We start from the raw sequence: 24,087 nt of genomic DNA, 5'->3' as shown, positions 1-24,087 counted from the left end.
ACGTGTTGGAACATTTCAGCGAAATTAAATATCCTGAAAATATATCACTGAAAGTGAATTTTACAGCTAATATATTAAAAAATCTCTGAAATTGAACTAAAATTTCTTTAAAATTTTGCAGAAATTTCTCTGAAATTTTGCTAAAATTTTCTTGAAAATGAATTTTTCATCTAAAAATCGCTAAAATTAAACTAAAATTTTTCTGAAATATTGAAATTTTATTAAAAAAGTGTTCGTGAAAACGTAGAATAATTTCAGTGAAATTTTTTCACGAGGAATTATTATGATTTCTGTATCTTACTCGGAACATAACGTTTGTTTTACTTTGGTCATCCGTTTTCGCGCTTGCCAATATTACAACTAAATTACCACATCTCTTTGTATTAAGTAACTAATTGTGTAATTTATATCACTTTGTAATTTATATCACGATACCATTTCTATTCGATATCTTTGACTGTTTTCTGTTCTTTCTAGACTGCACTAGAACTTTCTAAAGACTCAGGTAGGCGCGCATGCGTCTATATGCTCCAATACGCTTCAACCATAGCTCTTATTCACTCAAACGCACTGGTTGGAGTAAGGAACTATGGTAGGAGCATGTTGGAGCATGTTAGAGCATATTGGAGCGAGCGCGCGAATAAACCTTATAAATGGTTTAAAGCATTTTTTGATTGGACGATTTGTAAATTTTTTTCTCTGATTGGCCAATCAAATGCTTCAAAGCATTTATAATAGGACTTTGCAGCTGTGGTCATTGTTGAATCAAAAATTTTGATTTTTCGGATATTGGACCGTTTCTTCCTCGCACAGCATTTTGCATTGTAAATATGTTAGATACATAAATTTTGAAATGTTGCTATATTGCAAATATGTAGCAATATGTATGATTCATGTATTAGATACATGTTTAATACCAATAAATGTCCGCTTCGGATACGTAATGTATGTTACGTATTTGATACATATCTGACAATATGAATCTAGTATGTACTGAATACATGTGTGGATATACTTGATATTTGTATTTTTCATATTTTTAATTGATTTATATATATATATATATATAAATCAAAAATATGAAAAGTACAAATATCAAGTAAATCCACACATGTATTTAGTACATACCAAACTATAATTTGATAAACTATAATAATAATAATCAAATTGACATAAATAAAAATACTTAATCTTTAATGTAGTTCTAAACGCCAGCACGTATACAATTTTTTAAATGTAATAATAAATAAAAACATTTTTATTATTTTAATATTTTTTACATATATATTATATATAGATACGTATTTAATATATATTTGCGATGAAAGGTGCTGTGCGGGATATAGCATGAATGATATAACAATAACAAAATTTTAATAAGCGATGTATAATATAATTAGAACTGGAAAGCGATAATATAATAAGTAAATAGTAGCTCTCCGTTAAACCTCAATTCCGAAAAGATTTTGTAATAAATATTTAAGGCGCTTTTTGTAAAAATTGAAATGAAAATGTAGAAACAAGAAATAATGAAGAAAAAATGAAGAATTTATTAATTTTAATTAAAAAAAATAATGTACAGATTTTAATAATGTCGACTTTTAATCTGTAAGTTTTGAGAATTTTCAGAAATTAATTTCTCTTATTATGAACTCTTGCCGATTCTTTCCAAAGTTGGCCTATTTCTCTTTCGCAGAATGCTCAAGTAAAATTTAATTTCACATTTGATTTCATACGTATCGTATCGGTTGCTCCAGAAAATGACGGCAGAAAGAGCTGGAACTTACCGGCGCCGACGCTCGGAACATCGATCCGGGGCGTCAGCTTGCAGTTATGTATATAGTTCATATTACAGCAGAGGGTTGTATTAAACATCCACGTCGTTCTCTACTTGCGTCTACAATTCTAACGCATACCGTTTATCAAATATTTTGAGTGATATTACGCTCACGCAGGGCGTCTTCTCGCGCTTCAAACTTGTCGTAATTTGTTATATGATTTTGTCACGATGTAAAGAAGAACAGGCCTGTAATTACAAAAGCGGTACTGTTGCGAAATGTTGAGTCAACATTTTTAAGACACAGATATATAAATATAAGTACTTTAAAATATAGAAATGTAGATATATAGTAAAAAATATAACAGATTAATTTTCTCAGATTTTTAGAAGAAATCGATTAAAATGGTGTTAAACTCCATATACTCTCTAAATTCTTTGGAATGGAATCTCACTCTAAAAAATGAAAATTTTACCACTCTTGAAAAATAGTGGCAAAATTTTCAAACTTTAAGAGTAACATTTCACTCTTTAGAGTAAGATTCCACTACAAAGAATTTACAGAGTAAATTTCAATATACTTTTTTATTAAAAAGAGGGCAAATATTTGTATACTGTAGGAAACAGCGTGAGTTTTTCTTATGCTAATCCAAAGATATTCATACTTCCTCTCTAAATTCTTTGAAGTGGAATTTCACTGTAAACTATAAATTAAGCCAGTTCTGAAAAAGAGTGGCTCAATTTTCAATCTTTAAGAATGAGAGATTTTATTCTATAGAGATTTATTCCAAAAGTTTTAGAGAATCAATATACAACGAATTAAGCATCTAATCGACGTTTATGTATTTTGAAATATGTAGATTTCTTAACATATATTCTATTATTTTTACTGCATAAATAAAATAATTTTACAAAAAGATAAATCTTAACTATCTAAGCGATAAATCTATCTCTAAACGAAAATCGGAAAACGATTTGTCGGCGTCGCGCTATTGCGGGGCGAGAATATAGGGGTTTCGGGGATGAAAAAATGTGGCGGAGGGATAAATCATACGCCACTCGCGCGACGTAATTAGAGCGTTTCTGGGACACGGAAATGTCGCGAAGCGAGGGGATGCGCCGGGGAATAACTAATAACTTTATACCAACCCCTCCCCCTCCCCTCGTCGAAGTCACCTCGGGGGAGCATAAACATGAGATCCGATTTGACACGCGGAAACGCGCGATGTTTATACGCGCTCGTTGTAAGGGTCAGTCTCTCGCTCTCTTAGCTACGTCAAGTGACACGGCTAATATCTATTTAATTGATTCAGGGATAGAGCGCACCCCTCAAACTGCTCTCTTGCTCGCAAACAATATGTTGGCTGTCCCTCGAAAGGACGGAAAAGGCGCGCACGTGTCCGTTGAAATCGCAAATTGACTCTGTGCCATCGATTTGACGCAAAGCTAATTATAGACAGGAAAGATTATTGAAAACAATCGCCGTAAAATCACCGATGAAACGGCTGCCGAGTTATCCCTGTAATTGTTACTTTTATGCAAAAATATAAAAAAGAATTTGGCAAGCTTTCTTTGGAAACTATTCTCGCGCTGTTTAGGGATATATCAGCCGTTATTATTTTTTATTATTATACAAAATTGAAATTTTTGAAATTAAAATATTATAATAAAAATAAAAATGCAATAAACTATAAAAATATATTTTGTTAAATAAATACAAGATGTTATTCATCTAACTGTTTCGTATTTATATTCATTTCCAAATGAAAAATATAAATATTAATAAATTTCCAATTTTAAACTTTTTGCAAGAAATATACGGCTGATACATTCTCAACTGTCAACTTAAAGATATTAGGAAAAATAAAATTTCAACGAATAGGTTACATTTTAGATTGTTTTATTTAAACATTTGTAACATAGATATATATGTACGTACATATATTTTGATATATTTATGAGCACGCTGTTTACTATTTTACAAGTACAGTTAATCTGCGGCACATATTACGGAGGAATGAATTCCGATCGCAATTATTTCGTTTTCCCTAGAAAACACAATAGAAATCTAGGGAATAATCGAATAATTCCGATCGGAATCCATTTCGAATAATTCCATAATACGTACCCTTTGCAATACCAGAAGTCGCACGTCAAGTGTCCACAGTCAGGATATTTCTTCGTGCAACTTCAAGCGTAATTATATCACCTTAACCAGGACATTTTCTTTGGCTCGGATAAAAACCTCCTCTTCAGTACTTACTACTATACTGAAAAAAAAAATATAAAAAACGTAATATCTTCGATTGCACATGCAGTCGCACGAAATAATAAGATATCTAATAATAAGATATCTTCGTTGTCATTCTAAACATTGTTAGCTGACGCATGCATACATTTTCAGTCTCGTACATTCGGTAACTTCAAGAAAATATGACTATTAAAAATTTTATTGCAATATATTTTAAAGAGCAGAACAAAATCCAGTAAATATACATTTTTACATATTTTAAAATTTCTAAAATGCCTCTTATGTAATCATATGTACTTTTTTTTCCACACGTCTCTTCTCCTATTCAGTCACCCTTATGTTTAATTGAAGCACACGTAATGGCTATGTTTATCTACATAGCGTTTGTACATCTGTAATAATCTCTTTAGGAAAGAGGTAATCTTCTATGTGTGTAATTACGAGTCACAGTCAACAGCGATGATCCTAGACAGTATTGCTGCGCAAAACCTTATTTAAGAATCTCAAAAAATTATAAACGATTGAAAATGTATCGACAATCTACTCTCTTGATTAAAAATTTTTAATTCTTTTTAAAATTGATTCTATAAATGATGTGAATATGTTGAATTAAAATTAAAACACGCAGATAGTGATATGTAAGTAAAAGGATTAATTTTTCTTTCTCACTATTATCAGTTCAGTAATTCGTTGATCTTTTTATAAAAGACCCATTCTAAGTTGAATATTTGCTATATCATTTAAATTATCATAATTTTATTCTATCTGTATTGATAAAATATATTATTTTTAAGTCACGAAGCGATTTAGAAACATTGATCGCTTTCTAGAGATATTTCTCGAGCTAAAACAAGAATATATCGTCTTTGATTTAATATCTCATTTATACAATGCTATAAAGATTGGAAGGAGATGGGGTTTAAAAGTTTCGCTATTATAACTCTCTCTCTAAATGATCTGGTCCTGATCGTATACTTTTATCAGCCTTAATGAATAATGCTACGAAACATTAAAATGACTGACTGTTCAGTCCTGTTTAATTAATACTTGTTGATTTTAATACTTTTGAGTTTCTAGGAAACTATCCTTTCTAAAACTCTAGTAGTGTAAAATGCTACGTTGTAAGAATAGATCTAATATCACGAGGATGTCGAAAAAAATATCAAATAAGTAAATTAATTTGCGATTGATATCTATTTCTTTTCCTCCTCTTTGACATCGAAGCCTACGGTGACATTAGAGCTATCTGTGAGACTGCTGGCTACAGTGAGTATAGGTTCTTCCTGCTGACTCGTTCTCGAGGAATGTGTCGGATCCGTGCTTAATTTCCAATTTTCCAGATCGGCATCCGACATCGTCGAGAACGAGCTTTGCCTCGAGTAACTGAAAGTCGTATCAGGTTTCGGTACAACCGGCTTCGGCGTCGTGACGCTCTGCGAACGAGAAAAGTTTTTTCGCTTTTGAGAATTGATGTGCGAGCCGCCGCACTTTTTGGAGTCCTTCTTTGCCTTCTCCGCGATGGATTTACCCGTGCTTGAAATGTCAGATTTCTGAGAGGTAGAGAGTTTTACTTTATCGGAAGTACCGGCGTTGTCAGTGTCCTTAATTCGGACGTCGCCGTGCGATATATCCGTGCTTTCCACCAGGAAACTACAGTAAACAAATAACACCGCGATAAATGTCGATATATTTCTTCATATGTGTATATATTATACGTATATTCGTGTTAAACCGATTTTATTTGCCTACCGTCCGATCTTTTTGTAGCTGCTGCTTAGTTTCATAGGATTAATGTCATCCCTCTGCTCGAATATCGATTTAACGTCTTGTTTTTTTTGCTCTTCGGTCTGTTTTAAAGTTAATGTGTGGTCCTCATCTTCATCGATATTATCGCAGGGAAGATCATCGCCACAGACGAGCTTTGTCTGCGCACCGCTGGTACCTGATTGTATCGTTTGCGGTATTTGCGTTATTTTACGTATCTGACCGTCCTCGTTGCTGTAATAATCCGTATATGAGACGCTGCCGCGACTTTCTCGATTCTCTTGATCGAGACGAATACAAAATTCGTTAAAGTCTACGTCCAGGCAGGAGGTCGGGGAAAATTTCGGCGCAATAAAGAGTTGAGCACTGCGAAGGAAGAGGCGTTATTTCTAATACTACTAACACTCAACATACAACGTAGTAAGATATTAGAGAGATATCTAAAATCTAAATTAAAAAACCAACAAAGATACAATCACAAAATGATATATTTAGTAATTTAGGACTACAAAATACAAGTAACTAAATCAGTAGTTAATTAATCACATAAATTCAACATAAAAGGAGAAAACGTATAAAATTAGAAATAGATCAAATTTATAAAATGTATCTCAAGACACATGTAAGACTCACCTTTCGTTGCTGATTAAGCTTATAGACATACTACATTCGCCTGTCGACGTTGGCGCAGGTGACGATGGCTCGGAGGATAGAAAAGACTGTGGCTCACTACTCCAACCTGTGCCTGTATGAAACATAAAAGATTATTAAAATAAAATTGATATTATTGCCACACAGTTTTAGATAGGATAGATACATACTGTTCGGGCTGGTAGGTGATGGTAGATTCCTAGTGTCACACGTTTCTGCTTCACCAAGGGGTTTATACTGTATCGGTGTCGGCATAATGTATCTATAAAGTAGGTAACACGATTATATATTGGAGATTAATCGTAACTCGCATACTGGAGTTTTTAGTAATTCAATTATAAAACGATATATGTATATACAAATACCAAATAATTATTCAAACAAAAAAAAGATGTAGTAGAATATAACACACTCATCCGAATAAGTTTAGGAGCATTCTTACTCGAAATTTGGTTGGCGCAGAGGAAAGGACTAAATACTCACGGGCATGTTTTATGTAATTTCTTACGGTACCTGACAGCTTCCGTGTCGGAAGAGTGGTACTCGCGACTAATCCCGGCGTGGACGAGGGGTGGATTGAGTGACTCGTGCGTCGATCCGGCCGGCGACGACTTAGGCGGTGACGAGGCCGGGGTTCTATATAACGGCGCCGTGGTCATCATCTCCAGGAAGCAATCTAGTTGACGTAGCGACAACGCGTTGTGTAGAGTTTCCAAGGGTCTGATGGGGGGCACCCCGCCGAAGCCTTCTATCGCTATAGAATAAACATGCCAATTAGGAATCATTTTTCAATATTTTAATTTATTCTCTCCTATCCGAATTTTTTATTTTATTAGATAAGTTAATAAAATATCGATATTTTCAAAGTTTCTACTATTGTATATCTGAATTTTAATCAGATATATAATTATTGAAATTGAAGGATAAACTGTTCGGATAAGATTTAATGCGTTTCAATAGCTTTTATGTTATTTGTTACGAAAGTTTGACTAAATCCGAGAAATTATCTTGCTAATTTTATATTAAGCCTAAAACTACTGAGCGTTAGTTATTTATATTATTATATATTAATTAAATATATAACAATCTAGAGATGCTTACCGGCAACCGCGGACGCATGAGGTGGTACCATGTCCTTCAGGTTCGGCGCGCTCGAGGAACCGCTTATTACGGCAGTGCTGAAGAGACTGTTGGCCGAGCCAGTGAGCTTCTTGCTGACATTGTAGCCCAGCAGCTTGAAATAACTCATCTGTCCGGAGATACTGTGACGGTGGCGCCTTGCTGTGCAGGTAGGATCAGGTTGAATGATCCGCGATCGTGTGTCTAGGGGTGGAGAAGAGGAATGAGGCCTGGACACGGGATGTTTGGACGGACGGGGGACTCAGACGCTGATAGATACTCCGGACATTGATAATGATTAGTCTCGTGGATCGATGGTAATGATAACGGTGAATATTTGTTACATGTATATAATTGGCATGTCTTTATTAAAAGCCGGCAGAGATCGACTGTGAAGCTTTAAATTCTATCACGACATACTCGTGCTCGTGCTCGTGCTCGTGCTCGTGCCCGTGCTTGAGTTTGTGCTCGCGTCTCAAGGTGAGAAGAGGAACATTAATAATCAGAAAGAGACGACAGAGCGATAACGAGCAAAGCAAATCGGTGAGCATAGGACTATTCCCACAATATTAATTATTATATTAATCAACGATTGATTCTCTATCTCTTTCTGAAAATAAATTAGAAAGAAATAGAAGATCAGGACTCGAATCGAATCTCGATTAGTGGGAATAATCCAAATTAGGAAACAAAAACTGGCATTGGTCTTCCTTCGAAAAAGAATATCAAGCTAATTGAACAAATTAGCAAAATATAACGGATAAAGAACTAAACTTTGCGAATGCCCAACTAATTTGCTGTACTACTTATGTTGCAGTAAATAGTTTCTTGACTATCTTCCTTTCTTTTATAAATCTGATCTCCTTTAATTCGTTAAATAATTTCTTTGTCAGACAACATAATTTCGTCAAATCTAGAATAAAATAATGCAGGAATTCACGTAGGACAATTTCATATCTATTGATCTCGTGAATCGAGGTTTTCAGCATCTAATATTGAGGTCGCAGAAACTCCAGAGTAGCGCATGGAAAATAAATAATTTAGTCGCGTCCAACCTGCGTGTCGATGCCAATAAGACTTCGTAAGAGAAATTATCAACGAAAGGACAAGACGAAACGTTATTTAGTAATTCAAGAATGATGTTAATCCCGACTATATTACTTAGATGATAATGTACATTATATTTACTTCTTTATATTACTAACTTTTAAACTTTTTCACTATTTATGGCATATCCAACTTTCTTGTTCCAGTACTTTTCCATTGCTTTCATTAATAAAGCAATGAAAAACACTTTTACTCCATATATATACTTTCTTAGTACCGTTATGCTTAATGTCTGGCGTTTCGATTAAAAAAGATTTTTTTCAAAGTTCATTTTTACGAAATTACAATCGAATTGAGTGGATACACTACAGTGTATTGTTCCCGTAGTGTGATATTTGGGCAAACAAAATTCTCATTGACATTGACAGGATTAGACCTGAATAAAACTGAGAGAAATACTGAGAGAAATGTTTGATTAATTAAAATTCTAGTTGAAAATGGACAAATTAGAATTGCCTGGTTAAATCTACTAAATTCTAATTACGACAACTAGAATTCTGATTGATATCAAGAGTTTTCCAGTTTATCCATTTTCAACCAAACATTTTTCTCAGGTTCTTCCGCGCGCCACACCGACATGCGACGATCTTTCCATCAGTCCACGTGATGTTTGTCGTTACCCTTGAACTCACCGCAGAGTTCGACGGATGAGAGCAAGGTCACTTCGGAGCGCGATCGTTCGTACTTTCTGCCGCGGCCACGGTATCCGGTGACAGTCCGCTCCGGCAGGTTGCTGACGGTCGCGAACGACGGATCGGGCAACGAGCAAGGGTTGGCGGATAGTTGTCTATCGTTGCGCGCATTGCGAAGCGAGCACGAAGAAGCGAAGCTCTCGTCCGGCGAAACCGGTAGCTCCGGCGAGCTGTGCGATTGCAGCAGCGTCGCCGGTTTCCACGTGCGTTCCTCGTCGCGAGATTCCTCCGGAGTCGGCCCCGCGGCTGATAGCGAGTTGCGTTGCGTAGCGGTGCGTTGCGATGCGATGCGGTGCGTAAGGAGAGTGCGAAATGCGCAGGCAATAGATCCAGATGTGATAGCGTTATCAGAAGGGGACGGCAGGGTACGGTGCAGCATTCGGAATGACAGTGTAGTGAGAGGAACAGGAGAGAAAAGAAAACAGAAGAGAGAAAGAGCCGATTAAAAAACCCATTTGCTAAAGAACCGGAAAAGACGAATCTTTGGATCACTGCTATCGTGATAAAAAAAAAAGCAATGATTACCGTAATACCCGTATCAGACTATACATTGAGATTGAGATTGAATTTTATTAATCAAAGCAAAGTTCACCAAACTTGATATTGGTTTTCTTTTTTCTGATTGTGAAATTCAATCTCAATCTCTAGTCTGCATAAAGAACGTTGTCACTTTATTATACACCTTACGACATGATTTGCTTTAGTTACATGTTACAGAGAGTATGAATAATTAAAAAATTATATATAAAGAATGAAACAATCTCTGTAACTAATATAATAAGAATCGTCAGCGTAAAGATTTTAAAATACGTTGTAGTTATTACATCTATATTTACACAGTACATATGTAGTACAATATAAATAAACATTATATTACTATATATATGAAATATATATAAATATTGTATATAGAAAATAATTTTTAAATAATCTCGTGTCATTAAACGAACAATATATTTTGACGCTTGAAAAGATTACGAATATTACATTTAATTGCTTCGGCATTTAAAGATTCGTCAAGGAAGAAATAAAGTAAATTAAGGATAGAGTATACCTTCCACGCCCTCTGCGCATAGTTTAGTGAGTATGTCGGATTCACGAGTACGCACACCATACAACAACCGTGGCACACGATAGCCATGCAACCAGTAAGCCAACCAAACCACACGACTTTTTACATATATAGACAGCCTCGTAACACTGAAGTTTGTTAGGATACCGAAGCTCAAACGGCATTAGTATAAAATCGTGATGATATAGTGGGAAGATATGATGCTTTTCTTGGTCCGAGTCCCTTTTTCCTTTTGACTATCGTTATGAATTATACATGAATGAAGAAGAGGAATGAGGTGACAATGTTATATGTTCTGTAAGCTACTTATTCAAAGGTAACATTCGGCGATCAATGAAAGTGGTGTAAGATGAACACGTTAACGACGAATCGACATGAAACGCTCGAAAAAAAGAAGCTGTGAATATTGGATGAGTGTCAACAAGTATTGTTTAAGAAAATCGATGATATGAAATTCGATGACACTTTGGATGAACTTATACGATGAACGTATGACAAATGCGCTTAGAGCTCCAAGAAGGAAGACTCGATGGTAATGAAGATGTGCGAGTTTCGTGGAGATGATGATCTTAGGATCGAGGATTCGGGTGGGCAGCTAAATGAACCACACTACAGTGCGTGTGTGGTCCAGACAGTCGCCGATACTTGATTAGTTGGCTTCCACGCGCACAACTATCGCTGAGCAAAGAGTTATTTCAACTGGAATCACCGCTTCCTACCCTGGCATTGGCAAAATACACATCTCTCGGCTGTACTACATGAAACAAGATACATTAAACTTTTCCGGATAGATCACCCTATCCGGATAGATCAACCAGACCGTGTTTCGCACTTCGTCCGGTGTTCCAGAGATCCAGTCATTAAAAGAAAAGAAAAAATGATACCAATCCTTTTTCTGGTCTATACAGTACGTGCGATTTGTAGAACTGATTAAAGGAAAAATAACGAAATCAACAAATGCAGATTACAACTCGCAACATATCGTGAAAAATTAACTCGGGCAAAATATACAAGATTAATTTACTGAGGAAGGGATGAGACTAGAGATACGAGACTATAGCTACGAGGTATAAGGTGTAGGATGTGAGAGTTGGCAGTTACTTTAATCAACATTTTGTAATACCGACGATGTGCATAAGCGCATTCCGGGTACTGATATACATATATCGGTCCAACAATTATGCACATTAATTGCAACGAAAATAAAAATCCGTCGAATTATCTGCTTTATATGAGAATCAGTTATGCCATTCGACATGAAATTTTATTGATATAATTATGCAATATCGATTGATGGAATTATTTCATTGCAACATATGCATAAGAGTTTCTACGGATAAAAAAAAATATATTTTGTATTAAAAAAATGTACATGTGAATAGGATGGATCTACCTGGTTATGGAAAAAAATAAGGATACGTAAAGTATCATCCGAAAGTTTACGTGTACATTATCTTAAAAAATCATTTTATAAAAAAAAATTGATAACCGGTAAAAACGTACCTTCTTTGTTGACCGCGTCCAAGCTCTGATACTGCAGCTTGTCCGCAGCTACAAAAAGAGAACAATAGAACACAGAAGGGAGCATTGTGGCGACATTCCATTATCAATTCAATTGCCAGTAATTAGCCCCTAAAAGCTCTAATATCTCGATGTCTTTAACATTAACATAATACATACATAATATATATTAAACGTCATTATATGTTTGTGCGCATTTTTGCAAAACTATTCTTCGAAGAGCAAACAAAGACATCTTTACATCATACTATCGTTATTATATCGCACAACCCATTCATCTACATGCGACACATTTCATAAAAGTGAGATAAATTCAAATCTCTGCTCTTATTTAGATAACAAGAAATATCTATAAATTTAACAATACAACTTCAGCTCAAAATTTAGAGACAAGTAATATTAATCTTTTATAAATATCATAAATATTTTTAATTATATAATGTAAAAATTGTACAAATTAATAATCGAACCATTGATTCATTATAAATTAAAACGTTGAATACCAAACACGGTTTAAATATCGATATATTTTTCATTAATCACTACTTATACAAGGGAAATAGGATTTCGTGATAAAATATAATTTCACGGTGTAAATCTATTATATAATTTGGGAGGGAGGATATATATACGGCATTCATACGTAGCATACTATAAATGTCGTAACTGCCATTAAGGTGGTGTATAAATATATAAAGAAGACCAATAATCAATAATTATATAATCATGCACAAACCATTAAACGTGTTAAGGATACCGTACACGTCTTACATACACATTCCGTATATCCATGTGTATGTACGCGTTTGCACGCACATATGTATACAGCAAGTATAGATCAATCGTTAATATTATATTTTGACCAAATATCGCTCGTTTATCAGCGACATCCTTTACACTTACTTCACTAAATCTGCTCACCGATATGGATAACTTACACATTAAGGCGCACTTACCTTTCTCAGGTTTCTCTTGCCGTTGATGATCGTAGCTTCGTGCGCGTGGTTCCACGATGTTCCCTGCCTCCTTGCTTCGACGTTGTCGTTGACTTGCCGCCAATTGGCTGCCAAGTCTAGCAGCTTCGTGTCCGGCCACGGTTCTAGCACTGTACGTACAGTTACATTGAATGAAACCTTTATTCTTCACATATTATTTTATTAGAATAATAAATGTGTATAGAAAAATGCTCAATGTAAATTGCATATAATAGCAGACCTGATTGGAATCGGTGCCGAGCTCTGCAAAAATCCACTATCATACGGTTCGTCCATCATATTCGGATCTAGATCCATCATGTCGATCCCACGACTGGTCGTTGGACTGTCTAGCATAGAGTCCATAGTGTCTGTCTCTATTAATGGTGGAGGTGTATCCTGAAAGCAAATTTTTGTCTATCATATAACTATTTAAATAGTTGAGAACAAAATAACACTTGCCAAAAATCAATAAATAAACTGTACTTACAGCTTGCGCGGTGGGATTTATCAAATCGTCTTCGATAATGCCCAATTCCGCATCTTCCTCCTCTATCCGAGTGCTACATTGTGAACTAGTATCCTGACCAGAACCACCACTCTCCCCCTTAAAAAAAAGAAATTCATTAATTTGTATTGAGGTAGCGTATTATACAAATAATTTAAAATTTTACCACATTGTGACTGCTCTCATTGCGCGAGTGTGGTCTGAATCCAGGACCAGGCGGCAGATTCTTCTGCACGCAACAGTTAACGCCAGGACTGAAGTGCAATTCGACATGAAAACGTTCCTCACTGCATGGATCTTTGGTTGGATCCTCGTACAACATGACGACAATTTGCGACATGTAGTTCAACTCGGAGACCATGCTGACATATTCCATCGCGCGTCGCCACTGTTCGTCTTTCACCACCTACGAATCGATGAATAAGAAATTAGAAAATAAAACAGGACATTATTTCTTTTAATTATAATGCGGACATGTCACTTACATCGAGTAAACCACCATAACGCAACACGGTTAGTAAAGAATGTACATGACTCTCACTTGTGAAGTACAGCCTCGTACGTACATGGCGTCCTGGACTCGAGACACCATGGGAATATCTATAGATCATTAATAATAACTGTATAATTACTAAAAAAATCTCAAACTTTTAGAGAAGAAAGTTTTTCAAAAACAAGACTCAATTGTTATACCTAGGATTAAGCCTATTTACAGTCTCCTCAGATTCTTCAATATTTCGTTGTAGATCAGCTCGTATTTTTTTCAACAAAGGCGTGCATATACCTTGACCAATAGTCATTTTCTCTTGTACCGTTAAACCATATTCCTGCGCATTAATATATAATAAAATTTACAGTTAGAAAAATAAAATATTGATAGAATTAACGGCGAAAATAAATTATACCTGAGGGATTACTATATCCGCTAAAGATTTAGCGTACGTATACAATTCTTCCGCGTGTTCAAATTGCAATGTATGATTATTGTGTTGCAGATCGTATTTTATACAATCGTAAATATCGGGAATTTTAGATATGTCGAAACGTTTGTTTTTTGTACAAAAATCCTTTTCTATCTTTCCCCAGCGACGTCCCATCAGTTCCCACGTTTCACCGTGATAGAGTATCGTGTCCTTTGTCTTCGGATCTTCCTTTTTTATTCGCACGATATCTAACAGTTTCTGGATAAGAGTATGAACGTGTTGGCAACATCGGACCGGGTTCTTGACACAGTCTAAAGCGGCATTGATGCTGAGCGCGTTTCCCGGATTGATCTGTTCTCGATCCTCCCGAGTAAAGTCTCTATCTTGTTGTAGCAGTTCGTGCAAGCGCGTTTTTACCCTATAATTATAAATATCGTATATTATGTGGAAAAAGTTACAATTTAGGCGTTTAGTGAATATCTACTCACATATTCTGATATTTGCTACTATCGCAGTCGTTATCTAGAAGACCATTGGTGTTCGCGCTTTTCACCATTTGCACTAAAATAGGCGTTAGTTCTCCCTCCAATGCAAGCAATCCTTTCGCAAAAGCCGCCGCAGTCATTTGAACGCGTCCCTCATCGCTAGCATAGATCTTTAAGTCGTGGCGAAACGTGGAGTGTAAGCGTAACAAACCCAATCCTTGTGCACCTGCGTATTCACCTATATTTAACAAGGGGGAATAGTATCAACACACCGACGGGATTCCTCCTGTCACAGCTATCATAATCATAGAACACAACGACAACGGAACAATTTAGATTACAAAAAAAATAAAATAAAATAAAATAGTTGTCGAGATGACCTATGCTCTAGTATCGAGATCATCGTGATATGTAAAGATATATTATCGGGATTAATTATAGCGTAAAGATATAATCTCGGGATTAATTATATTATATTAATTAACGTGACATAACACGGAAGGTACTGCAAGTTTTTCATGTCTCTAAATGTTTTAGAGTTACCTTAAAACTCCTCTGTTGGTATTTTAATAGAAAATTACGTTTCGAAGAACACATATTGTACAAATACGTGCATAACATTTTACATATAAAAAATTATATTTAACGTATTGTAGTGCCGTTAAAAACAAAACTAATGGAAACGTACATTAGCATAAAGAAAGCGTGTGGCGAAAGGTAAGTGTGGTGTACGCTAAAACCGTTAAACCATGCTATTCCCCAGTTGCCGACAACGGTTTGTTTTTTTTTTCCGTTAAGTCAAGTGGCAACTCGAGAACTCGTTCAAATAAAGAGATACAAAGTGTGCAAGTGTACTCTTACTGTTAACGCCGTCGACCGTAACATCGCTATTTCTAAGAACAGCAATACAATCTACAGAGAACTATGGAATAAGCGTGGATCGTAAATAAAAGGTTACCGTGATTTGGTAACATCTCTGATTCTTCCTCTGAAATAACATTTGAGATAGATTATCCTATATGTGACTCGAAAGTGTAATATTACTACATCTCACTATTAACTACCAGTTAGATATGATTGCCAATGGTTGTTAGTGCCACAGTGGTTGCTACACTGGCAATTACTCTCGCACAAATTCGATATTACTCTCAAATAGCTTTTACATTTCTCATACAAGATATAGTGATACAAATCATGTGAGAATACGATTCAATATCAATACGCCAATCTTTTTAAGCCGTTCAATAATTTTGCAACTTGTACAATATAGCATTCTCAAGATACAAGAGACAGTAATTCGTACCGAAAGCCTACAGGCTTTCAGATTATACTTCATATATCACAGGTAAACCCAGATCAGGTTTAGCTAATAGAGGAAAATTATTATAGAAACGATTTTCGATACTGTGTAGAAACTTAAAAGCGAGCATGGCAAGCATATGAACATAAGATACGAACCACTAAGGTGTCTACCTTGACCACCGGGGTACATGCAGCGGAATATGCGTCCTAATTCTTCCGCCTGAATACGTCCAGCCGGCGTCAGTTCTCCGCCCCACTTTAATATCAAAACGAGAGACGGTTCCCCTAATCGATCTAAAAGAGAAAAAATGAGGAGATATGCGTATTTCTTCATATACATGATATATAATTTTCTATAAAATATATCTATTAAATATATTATATTACGGCCCGTAAACGTTTTTATCGACAAATACGCGGTTTTATTTCTAAAATTTTATAGTAGATGTAATGTAAATTATTTGCCAAATATGCGTGCTAATATCGCATTTTGAATATGGGCTTATATGAATATAAATATATTCATTAAATATATATTCTTAAAAATACACATCGTATATATATTATACGAAATAGTGAAAAAACAAACGAAGCATACTAAGATCGCTACCGTCGTCGGAGGAACTTCCCCGCGGCCGTCCTCGCGGTTGATACTTTAATTGGACTTTGCGATTTATGCCAGAGAAATGCCCGTACCTGCAACGTAGAGTTAATAATTTTATTACAAATTTATCATTTATTACTCAATTGTGTAATATTAATAATAATCATGTACATCTGATTAATTTATTAAAGTACTATACTGCTTTGTTTGTTGCTACATACATTTCTAAGACACTCTTAAGTTGCTCCAATTTCCCTTGTTTTTCTTCCAACTCGGGACCCGCCGCACGATGCTGTATTTCCGCTAACAGACTACGCGCTGTATCGAGAATCTCTTGCAGCTGTTTAGGGCGCTTTAGTTTGACATGACCGTGTTTATAACCATCGTACTTTGCAAATATCTCAAAAAATCTGTGAGACATTATAAATTTTAAATTATGATACTTTCGGATGAGAAAACATATAAGATCTTTTTTACTCACTTAGGATGACGCACTTCTACTTTCATCTTCTGTTTTGGGGTTCTATCACCATGTCTAATAACTGCCACGACACAGCGCAATTCCATCCTAGATAAATATCGAATTAGTAATGATTGAGAAACATGCTTCAGTAATAAAAACATAATTGTGTATAGTTTAATTATCACTTGTGATTAGACTAACATTTTGCCAAATGTGGTTGGCACGATAGGAGGATCGTCCAATTGAAAGGGAACGCTCCACGGAATATGCAACGTGGGAGCCAGCTCCCTAAGTATCATATTTCCCAAAATCTTGGCACAGTCATCGTAATACTTGTTCGAGTTCTTTACAAAACTAAATCCATTCACGTCGCACACAAACGACTGGCCGTTTGCTCTGTAACCAAAATCATGTTGTATCAATTGTACTTACTTGACTTTTGGCCACTTACGTAAATCGCGATACACACTTGTGTCAATATCTATTTTTTGACTGAAGTCAGTGTCGCAGCAGAAATCAAAGCTATTGAATGTGTAACATGATATGCGTTCTAAAATAATATTGATAATCACGTCGATAATTATATTACGTTGACACGTAATGTACCACGTCTTAATGTTACACAAACAAATAAAATAGATTTTATATAAGAAACACATATTTTTAACGAATATTGCGACATATCACTGTTCATAAAAAGAAAATTATCGAAAAAGTAGACTTAATTTCTTATCATACTGGTATTACATGAAAATGTACGATCACATACCTTAATAAATCGAAACCGCACACCGTTTGCTTGAAGGCCAAACATACCTTCCTACTAATTAATTTCTCAGCATTGTTCAATATCACTGGATAACGAATTTCTTTGCCCTCCGAATCTCTCTCAACTTTGCCGTCGAGAGCAGGGCTCTTCCTCGCTTCGGCATGAGCATAATCAGGTCCCACGGTATAGACTTTAACGTCGGTGCCATCGGTAGGCATAAAATCTTCATAGATATAAGAACCACTCTTGCGAACGCGAGATTCTGGAGAATATACACTACTACGACTACCTATCTGTAATAAACAAACATTATTCATACAATAAGTATTCATTTTTAATTTTTTCCATGTAGAAAAACGATACTTGCTTTCTATATTTTGTACAAGGAATCATATACTAACTTCAGGAAAGATAATATAACAAATAATTCAAATAAAAGATAATATATATACCTTTCTAAATAATCTCTGACTTCCTCCTCCAGCAGAAGTAGGATAGTAAATATAGATATTATGATCTTCAGCTGATACTGGTTTTTCTACGAATGGTTTATTGAAAGTAATACCATTCACCTCCACGTGATCCTCTGACTCTACTAATTCGTGTTCTGAAATGCAGTTTATATTTTCTACATGTAAAGATTAACTTCCTAAGAACGAGTTTTGCATATTTGTATATTTTAAAATTAAATTCAGGATAAATTTGGGATTAATTCGAGATGTACAGATTAGTTATTTAAAAACTGAAGATGAAAATGTATGTAACATTGAACACTGAAATATACTATTTTTAATCGCAAGAGAAGCTATATATTGTAAGAGTAGATATATATTGATGAAGGACAGGTATCTATCCAATAGATTCTTCACTAATAAAACAATTTTTAGCAAAACCAGTAAAAAAATTGTTTTATGACAAGACGATGCCGTCCTTAGAGAGCTAAACGTATAAGTGATACACATTTTAAATTTATTTGAGTACCGTACGTCATAGTTATTTGATTTCAAAACTGGATCGCGAAGATTAAGTATTTACAATTTATTTACAAATAATATAAATAAATTTTGTAACTCACGTTTCGGATCTGGTGAATCTCTGTCGAGAACGGCATATCGTGGAATTTCGATACCTTCACTTTCTAGTATAGCATAAACTCTTCTTCGGTCCTACAGCAATTTGTATTAATACATAGACATAGAGGATATATGTAATAGAAAAATACATTAGTATTCTGAAATTAAAGACTTATACCTGGATATCGTACTGCATCGGGAGATGATTGATGATGAATGGTTTACGTAAATTCGCATAATTTATAGCCTTATCAAGGGGGAAGCCTTTACTATGGAAACTTATTAAGCAGTCGACTACAGGCCAATCTTCTACAGGTTCCTATAATAAACGAGCAAACACAAAAGATATAAATTTGATAGAAATACGGTATAGTTCCACAACGTAAATATATATTACTTTTAATATCACTTCTTCTGGAAAGACAACAATTTTTATATATTCGAATTCTTCGAGCCTTGTCAAAATCTCTTTCATCGGTTTACTCTGTGACTTCTTCGCCATTGCACATATCCCAACCAGGACTTGCTTTCCCTCTCCTTCCACATCACTCCCGCCCATATAAGCATCATCTTGGTTTCCTTCTGATAATTCAGGCTAGAAAGCAAAATAAACAATAAGTGACAGAAGAATACATCGCGTATGCAAATCATATCTAATGCAATACCAATAAACAGAAAATAATTTTAATAAACACTTCAATAAAATTAATACATATACAATATAAAATTAAATTCACTATCACACACTCATTTTTTCTTTTGAAAAATCAGTGATAGATCAAGTAGCAGAATATCACAGCCTAATATTTTTATATAGTTTCTAAAAATGAATATGATTTCTAAACTCCGCTATATAACAAGCAGTGATGAAGATTGTAAAATCTTCAAGCTAAATAGTGCTCACCCAGTATGCCTTTAGGCAGGATAGAAATCTAGGCTTGTCGTCAGCAGGACAATTTTCATCGCGAACTCTTGTAAGATTACTCATTATACTCTTTAGTTTGATCTTTTGATAAGTAAGTTATACGTCGATCGCATATGTTATTGCCTACATAGAAAGGTAATACATATCAAGCAACAAAGCGTGAAATATGTAAATTTGAAAATGAAAATTCACGCTATTTAAAAAATTCGTGATTCATTCAGTATGAAATTTTCATTCACCTACACGTTTATATTTTTACCTATTTTTGTTTATTTCACTTTACCATTATTCCACTACATATACCATTATTTCACTACATCCAGAATCAATGAGAAATGCAATACCAGTCATGCAGCAACAAGTAAAGCACGAGCGTTTGTTAATCACTGCAATGAAAGATTTAGAAAAAGAGGTGAGATATTAATGTGATAAAAGAAAGAAGAAAAATATTACAGCAAGCTAAAGAAATATAGTGAAATCTATCTTCATTTCCTATAATTTACAATTCAAATATATGAATATAAGCAGTTCATGTAATAGCAAATTTTTATGCGGTTAGTAATATCTGATAAGTTATCACACAGAAAACTATTTACCTACTACGTTCAATTGATAAATCTTTATTATTTATGTGTTTGCTATTTCTATAGAGTTAATCTTTAAGCACATTCTTATTAGAGTATTACAATACATATTTCTTTAGTCATACACATTACACACGCGCTTTTACCTTGGAAATAAAATTCATGTTATGTATCTTCAAGAATTAAATACTCCATAAATTCTGATGTCTTCTATTCTGGTAATAAACAATGATTTAATTGATAATGTTCCAATATCGATCACTTAAAGTATGATTACGGTTAACGTATCATGATAGAAAGATAAAGAAAAATTTATCACTGTCACTTGAACATTATCACTATAACTTAGGACTCAAATATACTCTTGTGGTAGCATATTTATACACCTTCAAATGATATAAGAATGTAGCATTAAATTATCAATTAATTTATATTTTAATAATATGTATACTGTTTGCCTATATGAACTACGTTCACACACTGTTAAAGTAACGAGTAATGGATACCTTCTGAATGAAACTCGCAGGCAATTGCCATAATGTTATCAAGCATAGTTAGAACGAATTTATAAGTCGATCAATATTAGCACTGCTCTAATTGATGGTAAATATTAACAAATGTACAGTATTCCTAAGTGACAAATGGGATAACTGTTTGCATTACACATGCATCAATAGAAAATTTAAACTGCTGTATTACGTGCATACCATTCGTGCTCGAATAATGTGTCTTATGATGAGATAAATTCCTGTCTGACCAAACATCATGGAACACAGAATTTAACCTATTCTTCTATTGATTGTATTTATACATTTCACTACATAGAAATATTTATTAATATTTATCGCAAATGCTTGCACTGATTGATTTAATTCTTTAAAAGCTGATATTATGTAATAAGGGTATATCTCTTGACTATGTAGGTACTAGTGATGAACTAACAAAAGTTCCATCAATATTTACTTAGCAACTGTTTAAGTAAAACTGTTGGTATATTTCCGCATGTAAAAGGCAAGTATATTGTAAGAGAATATAGATGATGTATAATTTTTTAAATGCGTAAAAAAATATTTACATGTATCACATTATATTTATATATATATATATATATATGTGTATATATATATATATATACAGATTTCTAACCTCCAACTGAATGCTATGCTATGTTTTCCTATATAGCTGCTTTACAGCTGGCACATTTGTCGTTTTTATAACATAAACACAAGATAAAAAGATAGAAATGCAACAACGTTGCTGTTTTACTAATTTCAAATCAATCCATTTCTTGAATAACAATCGATTGTCACAGAGACATGTGGCTCTGTTCGCGTCACGTTACTTCTTTACGTCTGTAATACCTTATCAGATAAAGAGATCAGATTCATACATACGATTAACTAAATGCAAGATCTAGAAAATTATTCATATAATATATAACAAAAATGAACATTCATTTTACATTTAAAAAACTTTATATATAAACTACTTTATATACAACTTTATAAACATACTAATATGTGCTGTTAGGAAGCTGAAGGATAGATTTCAAACTGTGCCTTGTGCAATATTACAGACACTTGCAGTTATAGGCCTGTTTTTTATTCCCGTACTAGACTACACTCGAATTTTTTTTTGCTTTCATCAAAAATCAAACATAATTTCACTTTAAGTTCCATCAGCGTACACTAGTTCAGTTATGGAAAACAGACCTCGTGTATTTCACCAACAATAAAATAATCATCCCAAACTTACTCTTTTCGATGAACGATAGATTGAGGGAATAACAGATGACTGCACTGTATTTATATCTCCTATATAGAACATCGGTCTGCTTGCATTCCTGAGACCCTGTAAAGAAAAAGAATCCCGTTAGATCAAGCGGAACATGTAATCTCATCTTAGGTCTGTTTTCTGTGACTGAACCAGTGTACACTTTTGGAACTTAAAATGAAATAGGTATATGTTTGATATTTGTCGAAAGCAAGAAAGACTTCTAGTGCAGTCTAGTGCAGAAACAGAAGACAGACCACTTGAAACGGTTATAAAGAGAATTTACTTGGTAACCATGTTCCAATTCAGTGTAAGACATGACAGATCCGGTCTCATTGATAAAACAAACACCTGTTTCACGTGTTTATGTCAGACAACGTCCTACGCACTGAAACTACCGTGTTAACTCACATCAATTGCATTAATTATTAATCTGTTAATATCATTTATAAACAAGTGCGAAATACTTGAGAGATGTGCAAGCTAAGAAAAAACAACTGTCTTATTCTTTTAATCTTACAGGCTCTTCTCTCTCACTTGAATTTCTAGCGTGTCAGCGAGTGTTTTTCAATGTTTTCTTTTCCAGTGATAATTTACAAGGAGGTTTACAAGAGCGTTCTTCTTCGGGTGTTCGTTAGCGACAATGTGCGTCGCTCGATGCGTTGTTTTCCTAGCAAGCTGTAATAGAAAGCAAATGTTTGCGGGGAGTTAGAGACGGGTAACGAGTTTATATGTCCACCGAGATAACTGCGTTTGTAATATCCGGCTAATTACAAACAATAGCGTCGAGTCGTATTTACCTTACTCCGATTTAATCAACGCGTAGGTGAAGTGCGCGCCATGCAAAACGACCGCATGAATTCGCCAGCAGATTTGTGCGGAGACGAAAAGAAAATCGAGCGATACTCAGCAGTACTTACCGTTTGCCACGAAAATGCGATCCGTCACGATGATATTCGCACGTGACTCGTAACGTGACACGATCGGGGATCGCGACTCTCCGGCCGTTTGAACTAGCGTGCCTGTTGACGTCGCACAGGTCTTGTCCCGGCATGTGTCCACGAGATCGAATCTCGAATTTTCGACAGCGATGTTCCCCCCAGAAAGCGGGATCTCCTGCGCATGTGTCACCTCTACCTGACATACAAGAGAGAACTCGAGAGATTGGAAAACGTTCTATCAGGGGTCTTATTTTCAAAAAAATATTGCATACGAACGAAACTCCAAGGGTAGTTTCCCCTGGTAACAATTTTTCTTAAAATTTTTCAGAATTTTTATTTTTATTTCAGAATTTTTTCACAATTTTCGAATTTTGTAATTTACTAAAAAATTTAGCGGATTTTTTAATGCAAATTGGAGCACTTTTCAGAAGTGTCGAGCAAATCTATGACTTTTCTAAAATCTTTTTTTCATATATGAATTTTCTCTGAAATATCTAAGATTTTAAAGATTTTTCATTCTATTTTGATAAAATCTTATAGTCTAAAAAAAGTTTAAGGTATTTTTTTGGAGAGTATAGAATAAGAAATCTTAGAATATATATTTCAGAATTCACATATATAAAAAATTCTAAGAAAAATTTTTAAAGGCCGTCTACATAAGTTGCAAACGCAGAACGCAGATGCATTTGCGATAGCCAATGAAAAGCTGTTATTAGTACCATTGACGCTTCTGATTGACTGTCGCAAATGCATCTGCGAACTGCGTTGCGACTTATGTAGACGGCCCTTTATCAGAGACGTTATGTATA

General features: G+C 34.7%; 1 protein-coding gene across 15 annotated transcripts; it reads right to left on the bottom strand.

Annotated features, from left to right (window-relative positions):
- Positions 1 to 4,853: 4,853 nt before the first annotated feature.
- l(1)G0196 (inositol hexakisphosphate and diphosphoinositol-pentakisphosphate kinase) lies at positions 4,854 to 23,467 on the bottom strand. 15 transcript variants are annotated; one of them, XM_018514829.1, is made up of 31 exons: positions 23,258 to 23,467; positions 22,858 to 23,015; positions 22,624 to 22,731; positions 22,320 to 22,415; positions 19,453 to 19,650; positions 19,234 to 19,374; positions 19,058 to 19,148; positions 18,435 to 18,589; positions 17,983 to 18,275; positions 17,415 to 17,609; positions 17,232 to 17,318; positions 16,972 to 17,160; positions 16,745 to 16,842; positions 16,318 to 16,440; positions 15,803 to 15,832; positions 14,848 to 15,082; positions 14,342 to 14,777; positions 14,130 to 14,263; positions 13,922 to 14,036; positions 13,603 to 13,842; positions 13,419 to 13,535; positions 13,170 to 13,327; positions 12,911 to 13,059; positions 11,937 to 11,984; positions 9,302 to 9,607; positions 7,545 to 7,766; positions 6,927 to 7,197; positions 6,614 to 6,705; positions 6,426 to 6,537; positions 5,778 to 6,158; positions 4,854 to 5,678 (listed from the first exon to the last, which is right to left on the bottom strand). In XM_018514829.1, exons 3-31 carry the CDS (start codon positions 22,654 to 22,656, stop codon positions 5,222 to 5,224), a joined length of 5,202 nt encoding a protein of 1,733 aa, XP_018370331.1. In that variant the 5' UTR covers positions 22,657 to 22,731; positions 22,858 to 23,015; positions 23,258 to 23,467; the 3' UTR covers positions 4,854 to 5,221. The 15 variants fall into 15 exon arrangements, with proteins under 15 accessions (XP_018370331.1, XP_018370330.1, XP_018370341.1 ...); XM_018514828.1 differs by having other exon boundaries at positions 22,624 to 23,015; XM_018514839.1 differs by having other exon boundaries at positions 5,778 to 6,026; positions 22,624 to 23,015.
- Positions 23,468 to 24,087: the final 620 nt, after the last annotated feature.

The sequence above is a fragment of the Trachymyrmex cornetzi genome, unplaced genomic scaffold, assembly GCF_001594075.2.
Source record: "Trachymyrmex cornetzi isolate Tcor2-1 unplaced genomic scaffold, Tcor1.1 scaffold56, whole genome shotgun sequence".
Lineage (NCBI taxonomy): Eukaryota > Metazoa > Arthropoda > Insecta > Hymenoptera > Formicidae > Trachymyrmex > Trachymyrmex cornetzi.
Note: the sequence above shows the minus strand (reverse complement) of the source record. Positions and strands in the feature narration are given on the sequence as shown.